This window comes from Oncorhynchus keta, chromosome 27 (genome assembly GCF_023373465.1).
Source record: "Oncorhynchus keta strain PuntledgeMale-10-30-2019 chromosome 27, Oket_V2, whole genome shotgun sequence".
NCBI classification, from domain to species: Eukaryota; Metazoa; Chordata; class Actinopteri; order Salmoniformes; family Salmonidae; genus Oncorhynchus; species Oncorhynchus keta.
The window spans coordinates 12,087,751-12,099,970 of NC_068447.1; the positions used below are offsets into that span (position 1 = coordinate 12,087,751).

Sequence of the window (12,220 nt, forward strand, 5' to 3'; positions counted from 1 at the left end):
GTTTTGACTGGGCTGAGCGGGAACTGTACTTCCTCAGTGGTAGGGAGGCGAGCAGGCCAGAGGTGGATGAACGCAGTGCCCTTGTTTGGGTGTAGGGCCTGATCAGAGCCTGGAGGTACTGAGGTGCCGTTCCCCTCACAGCTCCGTAGGCGAGCACCATGGTCTTGTAGCGGATGCGAGCTTCAACTGGAAGCCAGTGGAGAGAGCGGAGGAGCGGGGTGACGTGAGAGAACTTGGGAAGGTTGAACACCAGACGGGCTGCGGCGTTCTGGATGAGTTGTAGGGGTTTAATGGCACAGGCAGGGAGCCCAGCCAACAGCGAGTTGCAGTAATCAAGACGGGAGATGACAAGTGCCTGGATTAGGACCTGCGCCGCTTCCTGTGTGAGGCAGGGTCGTGCTCTGCGGATGTTGTAGAGCATGAACCTACAGGAACGGGACACCGCCTTGATGTTAGTTGAGAACGTCAGGGTGTTGTCCAGGATCACGCCAAGGTTCTTAGCGCTCTGGGAGGAGGACACAATGGAGTTGTCAACCGTGATGGCGAGATCATGGAACGGGCAGTCCTTCCCCGGGAGGAAGAGGAGCTCCGTCTTGCTGAGGTTCAGCTTGAGGTGGTGATCCGTCATCCACACTGATATGTCTGCCAGACATGCAGAGATGCGATTCGCCACCTGGTCATCAGAAGGGGGAAAGGAGAAGATTAATTGTGTGTCGTCTGCATAGCAATGATAGGAGAGACCATGTGAGGTTATGACAGAGCCAAGTGACTTGGTGTATAGCGAGAATAAGAGAGGGCCTAGAACAGAGCCCTGGGGGACACCAGTGGTGAGAGCGCGTGGTGAGGAGACAGATTCTCGCCACGCCACCTGGTAGGAGCGACCTGTCAGGTAGGACGCAATCCAAGCGTGGGCCGCGCCGGAGATGCCCAACTCGGAGAGGGTGGAGAGGAGGATCTGATGGTTCACAGTATCGAAGGCAGCCGATAGGTCTAGAAGGATGAGAGCAGAGGAGAGAGAGTTAGCTTTAGCAGTGCGGAGCGCCTCCGTGATACAGAGAAGAGCAGTCTCAGTTGAATGACTAGTCTTGAAACCTGACTGATTTGGATCAAGAAGGTCATTCTGAGAGAGATAGCGGTAGAGCTGGCCAAGGACGGCACGCTCAAGAGTTTTGGAGAGAAAAGAGAGAAGGGATACTGGTCTGTAGTTGTTGACATCGGAGGGATCGAGTGTAGGTTTTTTCAGAAGGGGTGCAACTCTCGCTCTCTTGAAGACGGGAGGGACGTAGCCAGCGGTCAGGGATGAGTTGATGAGCGAGGTGAGGTAAGGGAGAAGGTCTCCGGAAATGGTCTGGAGAAGAGAGGAGGGGATAGGGTCAAGCGGGCAGGTTGTTGGGCGGCTGGCCGTCACAAGACGCGAGATTTCATCTGAGAGAGAGGGGAGAAAGAGGTCAGAGCATAGGGTAGGGCAGTGTGAGCAGAACCAGCGGTGTCGTTTGACTTAGCAAACGAGGATCGGATGTCATCGACCTTCTTTTCAAAATGGTTGACGAAGTCATCTGCAGAGAGGGAGGAGGGGGGGGGAGGATTCAGGAGGGAGGAGAAGGTGGCAAAGAGCTTCCTAGGGTTAGAGGCAGATGCTTGGAACTTAGAATGGTAGAAAGTGGCTTTAGCAGCAGAGACAGAGGAGGAAAATGTAGAGAGGAGGGAGTGAAAGGATGCCAGGTCCGCAGGGAGGCGAGTTTTCCTCCATTTCCGCTCGGCTGCCCGGAGCCCTGTTCTGTGAGCTCGCAATGAGTCGTCGAGCCACGGAGCGGGAGGGGAGGACCGAGCCGGCCTGGAGGATAGGGGACATAGGGAGTCAAAGGATGCAGTAAGGGAGGAGAGGAGGGTTGAGGAGGCAGAATCAGGAGATAGGTTGGAGAAAGTTTGAGCAGAGGGAAGAGAAGATAGGATGGAAGAGGAGAGAGTAGCGGGGGAGAGAGAGCGAAGGTTGGGACGGCGCGATACCATCCGAGTAGGGGCAGTGTGGGAAGTGTTGGATGAGAGCGAGAGGGAAAAGGATACAAGGTAGTGGTCGGAGACTTGGAGGGGAGTTGCAATGAGGTTAGTGGAAGAACAGCATCTAGTAAAGATGAGGTCAAGCGTATTGCCTGCCTTGTGAGTAGGGGGAAGGTGAGAGGGTGAGGTCAAAAAGAGGAGAGGAGTGGAAAGAAGGAGGCAGAGAGGAATGAGTCAAAGGTAGACGTGGGGAGGTTAAAGTCGCCCAGAACTGTGAGAGGTGAGCCGTCCTCAGGAAAGGAGCTTATCAAGGCATCAAGCTCATTGATGAACTCTCCAAGGGAACCTGGAGGGCGATAAATGATAAGGATGTTAAGCTTGAAAGGGCTGGTAACTGTGACAGCATGGAATTCAAAGGAGGCAATAGACAGATGGGTAAGGGGAGAAAGAGAGAAAGACCACTTGGGAGAGATGAGGATCCCGGTGCCACCACCCCGCTGACCAGAAGCTCTCGGGGTGTGCGAGAACACGTGGGCGGACGAGGAGAGAGCAGTAGGAGTAGCAGTGTTATCTGTGGTGATCCATGTTTCCGTCAGTGCCAAGAAGTCAAGGGACTGGAGGGAGGCATAGGCTGAGATGAACTCTGCCTTGTTGGCCGCAGATTGGCAGTTCCAGAGGCTACCGGAGACCTGGAACTCCACGTGGGTCGTACGCGCTGGGACCACCAGGTTAGGGTGGTCGCGGCCACGCGGTGTGGAGCGTTTGTATGGTCTGTGCAGAGAGGAGAGAACAGGGATAGACAGACACATAGTTGACAGGCTACAGAAAAGGCTACGCTAATGCAAGGAAATTGGAATGACAAGCGGACTACACGTCTCGAATGTTCAGAAAGTTAGGCTTACGTAGCAAGAATCTTATTGACTAAAATGATTAAAATGATACAGTACTGCTAAAGTAGGCTAGCTGGCAGTAGCTGCGTTGTTGACACTACACTAATCAAGTCGTTCCGTTGAGTGTAATAATTTCTACAGTGCTGCTATTCGGGGGCTAGCTGGCTAGCTAGCAGTGTTGTTTACGTTACGTTGAGTTAAAAGAACGACAATAGCTGGCTAGCGAACCTCAGTGAATTAAGATAATCACTCCAAGGCTACACACACTAAACTACACAATTATCTTGGAAACAAAGACAGCTATGTAGCTAGCTAACACTGAACTAATCAAGTCGTACAGTTGAGTGAATAGCACTACAGTGATGCTAATCTGTGTGCGTTAGCTAGCGTTGCTAGCTCCTGGGCGAATAGCAGTGAAGGCTACGTTAGGGCGACGAAATACGAAATACGATAATTATGCAATATCTCTGATACAAGGACGGCTATGTAGCTAGCTACGAAGAATGGCTAAGATTATGTAGCTAGCTAACAGTAAACTAATCAAGTCGTACAGTTGAGTGAATAGCACTACAGTGATGCTAATCTGTGTGCGTTAGCTAGCGTTAGCTAGCTCCTGGGCGAATAGCAGTGAAGGCTACGTTAGGGCGACGAAATACGATAATTATGCAATTATCTCTGATACAAGGACGGCTATGTAGCTAGCTAAGAAGAATTGCTAAGATTAGACAAATCAACCGTTGTACTATAATGAAATGTAATGAAAAAGTTATACAACCTGCAGAGCGAAGTGCGAATGCGACCGCTCGCTCCAACCGGAACCGGAACTCAGTAATAAGAACAACAGTTTTCAGCTGTGCTAACATAATTGAAAAAGTGTTTTCTAATGATCAATTAGCCATTTAAATTGAGAAACTTGGATTAGCTAACATAACGTGCCATTGGAACACAGGAGTGATAGTTGCTGATAATGGGCCTCTGTGCGCCTATGTAGATATTCCATTAAAAATCAGCCATTTCCAGCTATAATAGTCATTTACAACATTAACAATGTCTACACTGTATTTCTGATCAATTTGATGTTATTTTAATGGACAAAAAAATGTGCTTTTCTTTCAAAAACAGGGACGTTTCTAAGTGACCCCAAACTTTTGAACGGTAGTGTAGTAGGTTATAATGTATTGTTTTTCTAGGTTCCAGGTTGATTTGCTAATTGATTAATAAATACATATTTATATGTAAAACAGAATTGATCAATAAATGTTGATATGTAAAACCGAAAATGAAAGGCAGAAGAGCTACGGTGACGATCCCCTTCTCTCCAGCAGAGGGCAAGTGTCGTGAATTGAGAACATCATTTGCGGTGAGTCCCTCTTTATCGAGCGCCTCTCTCACTTGGTGTTTCTGATTAGCAATCATGGCAGCAACATTAGAGTCCCGGAAGCAACATCGAGAACTCCGGTTTTCTGAATTTGCCTTCAAAATAAAAGTCTGCAGTAAAACACTATGCGTATGATACGAAATCAATCATTTGTGCAGCTTTGCAGAGAGCATAATGTTAAAATAGTGTTACAAAATTTTAACTACATCAATCTAAACTAAAGAGAATTGCTTCTTTATATGTGATAAATAATATTAAACGTTGGAGCACATTGAGAAATGGCTGAATCTTAAGTAAATATATTGTACAGACCCTATTGATCTAGCACTAGAGTCTATTATACAGTATATGGTGTTATTTCTGATTGTGGTCTAAATACCCAGCAGCCCTTTCTACTCCACTCATTCCATTGCTCCCAATGCAATACACTGTAGGGCTATAAATTACATATTGCCTTATAGAGAAAAAACTATTCTGTGCCGATGTAAAAGTGGGGTTGGGAGTACTGAGTAGGATATGAAGAATGTGGTGTCATTTCATGGAGCTCTGAATATACAGAGTGTTGCTGTCCTAATAGTCTTTGCTCTATAAGCCAATATGTACTGCATATACAGTGATTCACATTGTGGCTATTTATGTCACTTTGGAACATTTAATGCAAATGTTACTTAAATATGAAAAAATGTGAATCTTTGGTAATGTTTAGACAATTATTTGTCATATATCATGAATAAATACAGGATAACAGTGGTAGACCTGATCACTGACAACGATGAGACAGTCTATAGGGAGGAGGTCAGAGACCTGGCAGTGTGGTGCCAGGACAACAACCTCTTTCTCAATGTGATCAAGACAAAGGAGATGATTGTGGACTACAGTAAAAGGAGTACAGAGCCACGCCCCCATTCTCATCGACGGGGCTGTAGAGGAGCAGGTTGAGAGCTTCAAGTTCCTTGGTGTCCACATCAACAACAAACTAACTTGGTCCAAGCACACCAAGAGACTGAAGAGACTGTTCTCTCTACTACCACACGGCAAGCAGTACCGGAGCGCCAAGTTTAGGTACAAAAGGCTTCTTAACAGCTTCTACCCCCAAGCCATAAGACTGCTGAACAGCTAATCAAATGGCTACCCAGACTATTTACATTAACCCCACCTCCCCTTTTTTAAGCTGCTGCTACTCTCTGTTTATTATCAATGCATAGTCACTTTACCCCTAACTACATGTACATATTACAACAATTACCTTGACTAACCTGTACCCCGCACATTGACTCGGTACTGGCACCCCCTGTATATAACCTCCACATTGACTCGGTACTGGCACCCCCTGTATATAACCTCCACATTGACTCGGTACTGGTACCCCCTGTATATAACCTCCACATTGACTCGGTACTGGCACCCCCTGTATATAACCTCCACATTGACTCGGTACTGGCACCCCCTGTATATAACCTCCACATTGACTCGGTACTGGCACCCCCTGTATATAACCTCCACATTGACTCGGTACTGGCACCCCCTGTATATAACCTCCACATTGACTCGGTACTGGCACCCCCTGTATATAGCCTCCACATTGACTCGGTACTGGCACCCCCTGTATATAACCTCCACATTGACTCTGTACTGGTACCCCCTGTATATAACCTCCACATTGACTCTGTACTGGCACCCCCTGTATATAACCTCCACATTGACTCGGTACTGGTACCCCCTGTATATAACCTCCACACTGACTCGGTACTGGCACCCCCTGTATATAGCCTCCACACTGACTCGGTACTGGCACCCCCTGTATATAACCTCCACATTGACTCGGTACTGGCACCCCCTGTATATAACCTCCACATTGACTCGGTACTGGCACCCCCTGTATATAACCTCCACATTGACTCGGTACTGGCACCCCCTGTATATAACCTCCACACTGACTCGGTACTGGCACCCCCTGTATATAACCTCCACATTGACTCGGTACTGGCACCCCATATAAATATATAGCCTTGTTATTTTATTGTTGCTGATTTATTTTGACTTCAGTTTATTTAGTAAATATTTTCTGAACTCTTATTTGTCTTAAAACTGCATTGTTGGTTAAGGGCTTGTAATAATTTCACGGTAAGGTCTTCCTCACCTGTTGTATTCGGCGCATGTGACAAATAACGTATGATTTGATACTGTGACACGTGGGGCACTTTTGTTTTGAAAATAATCCGAAATTGCGCGACCAGAAGTACTTTTTTAATGTTGCTGACGAGACGCTGATGCAAATACTTGTTTGTGGCTGATGCGATTTTGAAACCCCACCCAATGAGGAAGAACAACCCTTAACAGGGGGGTTCTACTAGTTACCACAGCCACAAAGTCACAATGGTCTTTGTCGAAAAAATAAATGAAAACAAAAATGTGCTTTTTGGTGTTCATTTTAGTTTGGGCATACGGTTAGCACGTGGTTAATGTTATGGTTAAGGTTAGGCTTAAAATCACACGTTAAGAACATAAATTGTATAAATGGGCAGGGTTTATGACTTTGTGGCTGTAGTAACCAGTGACGACCCTTGTCAGGCAGGAAAAGACAAACAGGGAGGAAGGAGGCGTAGTAAACAAGGCAGATAACTACAACTTACTTCAAAAAAATAACAGTGCCAATACTTGCGCACAAAACAGTTTGTTTGGTGAATATTCACGATTAGGCACGTTTATTCCACCGTTAGTAATACATCCTGTACCCTGTGTTGTCACTGCAAGCTAGATAGTTAGCTAGACAAACTTGTCGCTAGCAGGCTAACAGGCTCCAGTTCCAGTAGCAGTGCCATCACAACGCGCCCAGGATGATCGCATTGATCAACAAGCTCCTTGACTGGTTCAAAGCACTGTTTTGGAAGGAAGAGATGGAGTTGACATTGGTGGGACTCCAGTATTCGGGCAAGACAACTTTCGTTAACGTGATCGCGGTACGGTCAACCTGCTGTCTTCTGATGGTGTCCGCTGTTGTTAAACAGATCGAGATGTTTGCTCGTGTTTAACTAGCTTCTGCTATCATAACCATGTTTTATATGTTTCAATCGTGTTTCTGTAACCTGATGTTTTGTAATGATACTATAGCTAGCTGGTAAACTAGCTGGCTCTGTGTGGTCCCAGACATGCTCGGGCGGTGGCGATGATCCTCGCTAGTTTGGTTAGCTAACGACATGCACATGAGGCATGAAGCAGTATAACGTTAGTCCATCATCACATCTGTCTAGTCAAGACAAGCAGGTGTATTCATTCAGTTCACTTGATGTGCATTCAATCTTGTCTGTGTCTTCTCTCTTTCCTGAATTGACTAGGATAACAGTTTTATGAGCAACATTACCATATTTCAGTACATATTTTATTAACCATTGCTAGTTGCCAGGCCCCAGTTTTTTAATAAGTCATCTATCTGGATTTTGGCTGTCAAATACTATTAAATTCATAGAAATGTAATTAATAGAACAGGAGTCCCCATTCAAGTCAATAAATCAACTGTTCTATTCTTTCTGTGAATTAACCCTATCCGAGCGAACTTTTGAAAAACTGGGCCCAGATGATTTGAACATAACTTAAAATGTAACCCCCCTTTATTCTTTCCCCTTGCTTGCAGTCGGGTCAGTTCAGCGAAGACATGATTCCCACAGTGGGCTTCAACATGAGGAAGATCACCAAGGGAAATGTCACCATCAAGGTCCGTATACTGCCAGGTTAGAGGTCAGGCCACTTCTTGGTCATCTCTTGATTCATGTCTTATTTGCTTACAGAGGGAGTAGTATGAAGTGGAGGGGGGGGGGGATCTTGGATGGTCCCTGTGATTGACTGTGACTCACTTAAGCTATTTTATTAATTGTGAAAGGTTGAAAACTGATTAGCTATGCTGTGTCAATGCTGTGCTGATGTTTTGATCTCATTCTTCTTAGCTGTGGGATATCGGCGGTCAGCCTCGATTCAGGAGCATGTGGGAGCGATACTGCAGAGGAGTCAGTGCCATTGTGTGAGTAACAGCATCCTCCCAGTCCCTTGTGCAGGGAGTGGTCCATTATATTGGTAGCTTATTTGAAACAAGGCTATTTATTGTAACTTTTGAAACCATATCATTTTTAAGGTACATGGTTGATGCAGCTGACCCAGAGAAGACAGAGGCGTCTAAAAATGAACTACACAACTTGTTGGACAAGCCCCAGCTCCAGGGTATTCCTGTGAGTACCCCCCCATACAGTGCTAGCTGATCTAGTAGCTACAGTAGGTCTACTCCTGGACTTTGTCCAACGTTCCGGTGTTTCCTCTGCTACTGCTTGGTCTTGTCATGCAGGGCTCCCCTTGAGTGTCTAAAGAAAGATTCATTAATGTTGTTTCCTCCTCACAGGTTCTTGTCTTGGGGAATAAGAGGGATCTTCCTGGAGCACTTGATGAGAAGGAGCTGATTGAGAGAATGTAAGAATCAGCTCTCTCTGTCTTGTCCGTCTGTGTCTCTCTCTTTCTCTGTGATGCTCATGTCTCCTCTGTGGTCCACAGGAACCTCTCGGCCATCCAAGACAGAGAGATCTGCTGTTACTCCATCTCCTGCAAGGAAAAGGACAACATCGGTAAGAATCTGACGTCTGACTTGTTCTAGCTTATATCACAGAAAATGTTACCTTTTTTAGTTTTCCTGTGTATTTCATGGCATTTAAACATCTGTTATTTCACCTCCAGACATCACGCTACAGTGGCTGATCCAGCACTCCAGAACCAAGCGGAGCACTTCATGAGAACCTCATCTCAAGACACAGGCGTTCACCTGTCCCAATCCCCCTGTCCTCCCCAGCCTGTCCATACTCCTTTTCTTTGGATGACCCTCTTGCCTATACCCCCCCCCCACCCCGCCTGATTCCACTCTCCTGAATGGAGCCTGGAAACCTTTTCTTTGCAGTGTTCATTTTCTTTTTGTAATATAACACTTCTTGTGACCTATGACCTCTGATGGACAAAGTTGTACTTGGCATCCCTGATGTTCATATGTCATACTTCACCATATCTGTTGATATCGAGGTTTATATTCAACTGATCCAGATACAGGGCAGAGTACTGTACAGTACATAACCTCTGTTCCCAATAAGTAGAGAAGACTGGAGTCTGAACACTGCATCACTTAGCAGCTTCAAAGTCAACTTTACCACACTGATATCACATTTCAAACAGTATTTATGTCTTAGACCAGTGGTTCCCAACCTTTCTCTGTTAATGTGCCATCAGCTGAATTTTTCTCTGCCCAGAGTACCCCTGAAGTACCCCATGTATATTTTACCAGAAAGCCTATGTTTTCATGGATCTTCAAGTACCCCCTGTGGGTAGGCCAGGTACCCCCTGTGGGTAGGCCAGGTACCCCCTGTGGGTAGGCCAGGTCCCCCCTGTGGGTAGTGTCCCTGGTTGGGAACCACTGTCTTTGACCATAGTCCTATTACTTCCCAACAACAGTGGTACTGTGTGTAATGATACTCAATGTACCTTTTTGAAGAGGGAGTGTTACAACATTTGATTGAAATACTTGGGAGTTTGCACAAGTCTCTCCATTTCTCTTTTCTTTATAATGCTAATGGGAGGTGTTGTTAAAGATGTCCTTTGATGTCATCTCTATTGTGATTATATATATATATATATATATATACATTTGCATTATGTCATCTTCTGTCTGTTGCTTGTCCTGACACATGTTTGGTAGTTTAGAAACAGCAGGAAGATTTTCTTTCAACTAAGCAACATGGACTTTTAATTTCCATTAGCAATATCTGCAACACATGGTTTACAAACAAAATATCAATGTTTATATTTATGCATCCTTCTTTTCCCATTTCCTGTCATTGATTTATATCATTATGCAATAGCTCCTTTCCACCCAGTAATGTACAGCTACTATTTGACCAGTTTTCATGTTATCACAGGATCATGAATAACCCATTTAGAAATTGAACATCTGTGATGAAGAAGTCCCCCAGATAAATTGAGATTATACAGGTGTCAGCCAATATAATCTAGGTGTTGGAAATTTCATATTAACTAACGATGAAGGCTTCTGTCTAATTTTGTATTTAACTTCCATGTCTATGATATATTACCTCCGACATGGCCAACGTAACCATTGACAACCACAACAACATCTCTGCTTTTTTGTTTGCATGCTGGGGCATAAGTATTTGTGGGATCTTTGAGAATTAACTATAAATTGTTTTTTTTTTTATGGCAAATATAGTAAATACTATATCTGCTTTAACCTGTTTGTACATTACTGTTTCAATTAAGTTGATGATTGTGTTTTTAATAGGATATGCTTATGTATGATAACTAAAAACATTGGTGAAAACCACTTTATACATGGTCTGCAGAATTCATATGATTGTTGCCACACAGTGGCTGTAGATTGTTAATGATGGTTGGTGCTTTTCATGTGGTGTCATGTGTATGTTTGTCTGGCTGTTTTCATGTATATGAAAGAATCAATGTGGGAGAAGACGTAGTGTTTTGGTTGTTCTCTAATTAAAGGATCCATGCCACGGCACTCGTCACAACCTGAGGAAAAGTGCCTCTCATTTCTAATCACTCCAGTCAATGTGGAAAATAGCTGTGGCTCCGACCAACTGCTACCTCTGAGAACTGCCCTTCCCATGACTAGTGTGGCTAAAGGTGCAATCTACAGTTATTATATCCATTTTTGGACATATAAATGCAATAAATAACATCCATTGTTTCTTGAAGAATATATCACAAATGCCTCATGAGCTTAGTTCCACTGTCGTACCTCATCAGAACCCAAAATAGCTTATTTTACTCCATTGTTTATCAAATTTTTTAAATATTATAATAAAAAATAAAAATAAGTACATCTCAACAAACACTGTATAGCCTTTAAACATGCTTAAAAATATAATTCTGATATACAGTGGGGAGGACGAGTATTTGATACACTGATGATTTTGCAGGTTTTCCTACTTACAAAGCATGTAGAGGTCTGTAATTTTTTTATCATAGTTACACTTCAACTGTGAGAGATGGAATCTAAAACAAAAATAATTAAGTAATTAATTTGCATTTTATTGCATGACATAAGTATTTGATCACCTACCAACCAGTAAGAATTCCGGCTCTCACAGACCTGTTAGTTTTTCTTTAAGAAGCCCTCCTGTTCTCCACTCATTACCTGTATTAACTGCACCTGTTTGAACTTGTTACCTGTATAAAAGACACCTGTCCACACACTCAATCAAACAGACGCCAACCTCTCCACAATGGCCAAGACCAAAGAGCTGTGTAAGGACATCAGGGATAAAATTGTAGACCTGCACAAGGCTAGGATGGGCTACAGGACAATAGGCAAGCAGCTTGGTGAGAAGGCAACAACTGTTGGCGCAATTATTAGAAAATGGAAGAAGTTCAAGATGACTGTCAATCACCCTCGGTCTGGGGCTCCATGTAAGATCTCACCTCGTGGGGCATCAATGATCATGAGGAAGGTGAGGGATCAGCCCAGAACTACACGGCAGGACCTGGTCAATGACCTGAAGAGAGCTGGGACCACAGTCTGAAAGAAAACCATGAGTAACACACTACACCGTCATGGATTAAAATCCTGCAGCACAGGCAAGGTCCCCCTGCTCAAGCCAGCGAATGTCCAGGCCCGTCTGAAGTTTGCCAATGACCATCTGGATGACGGATAGGCCCTTTAAAGAGTTGTTGCTCTCTGTCCTCAGTTAGGTCTTGTCTTTGAATAGTAACATAGTGAAAGTCCTATAGCGACTGCATTAGACACTTAAGTAAAAAAATATATCTCATTTTTGGGCAAACCACAAAATAATATTTTCTGAAACTATTTCTAAAGGATTTGGTAAAGGGAAGATCCAAGCCAACCAAAATAATATTATTGAAGCAGGAGTTGCATTGAGGTAACAGCAGGGGGCAG

The 12,220-nt window shown here is 44.4% G+C and overlaps 1 protein-coding gene across 1 annotated transcript; it reads left to right on the forward strand.

Moving 5' to 3' along the window:
- The first annotated feature begins 6,810 nt into the window (after nucleotides 1-6,810).
- On the forward strand, nucleotides 6,811-10,832 carry LOC118359540 (ADP-ribosylation factor-like protein 8A). Its single transcript, XM_035738047.2, has 7 exons — nucleotides 6,811-7,226; nucleotides 7,898-7,978; nucleotides 8,208-8,281; nucleotides 8,393-8,486; nucleotides 8,654-8,721; nucleotides 8,803-8,873; nucleotides 8,983-10,832. Exons 1-7 carry the CDS (start codon nucleotides 7,104-7,106, stop codon nucleotides 9,036-9,038), a joined length of 567 nt encoding a protein of 188 aa, XP_035593940.1. The 5' UTR covers nucleotides 6,811-7,103; the 3' UTR covers nucleotides 9,039-10,832.
- The last annotated feature ends 1,388 nt before the right edge of the window (nucleotides 10,833-12,220 follow it).

Bases quoted from the DNA above. Each gene is read 5' to 3' on its own strand.
- LOC118359540 (XM_035738047.2), top strand. From the start codon at position 7,104: ATGATCGCATTGATCAACAAGCTCCTTGACTGGTTCAAAGCACTGTTT. The intron at 7,227-7,897 runs GTACGGTCAACC...CCTTGCTTGCAG, and splicing joins CTTTCGTTAACGTGATCGCG to TCGGGTCAGTTCAGCGAAGA. The intron at 8,722-8,802 runs GTAAGAATCAGC...TGTGGTCCACAG, and splicing joins AAGGAGCTGATTGAGAGAAT to GAACCTCTCGGCCATCCAAG.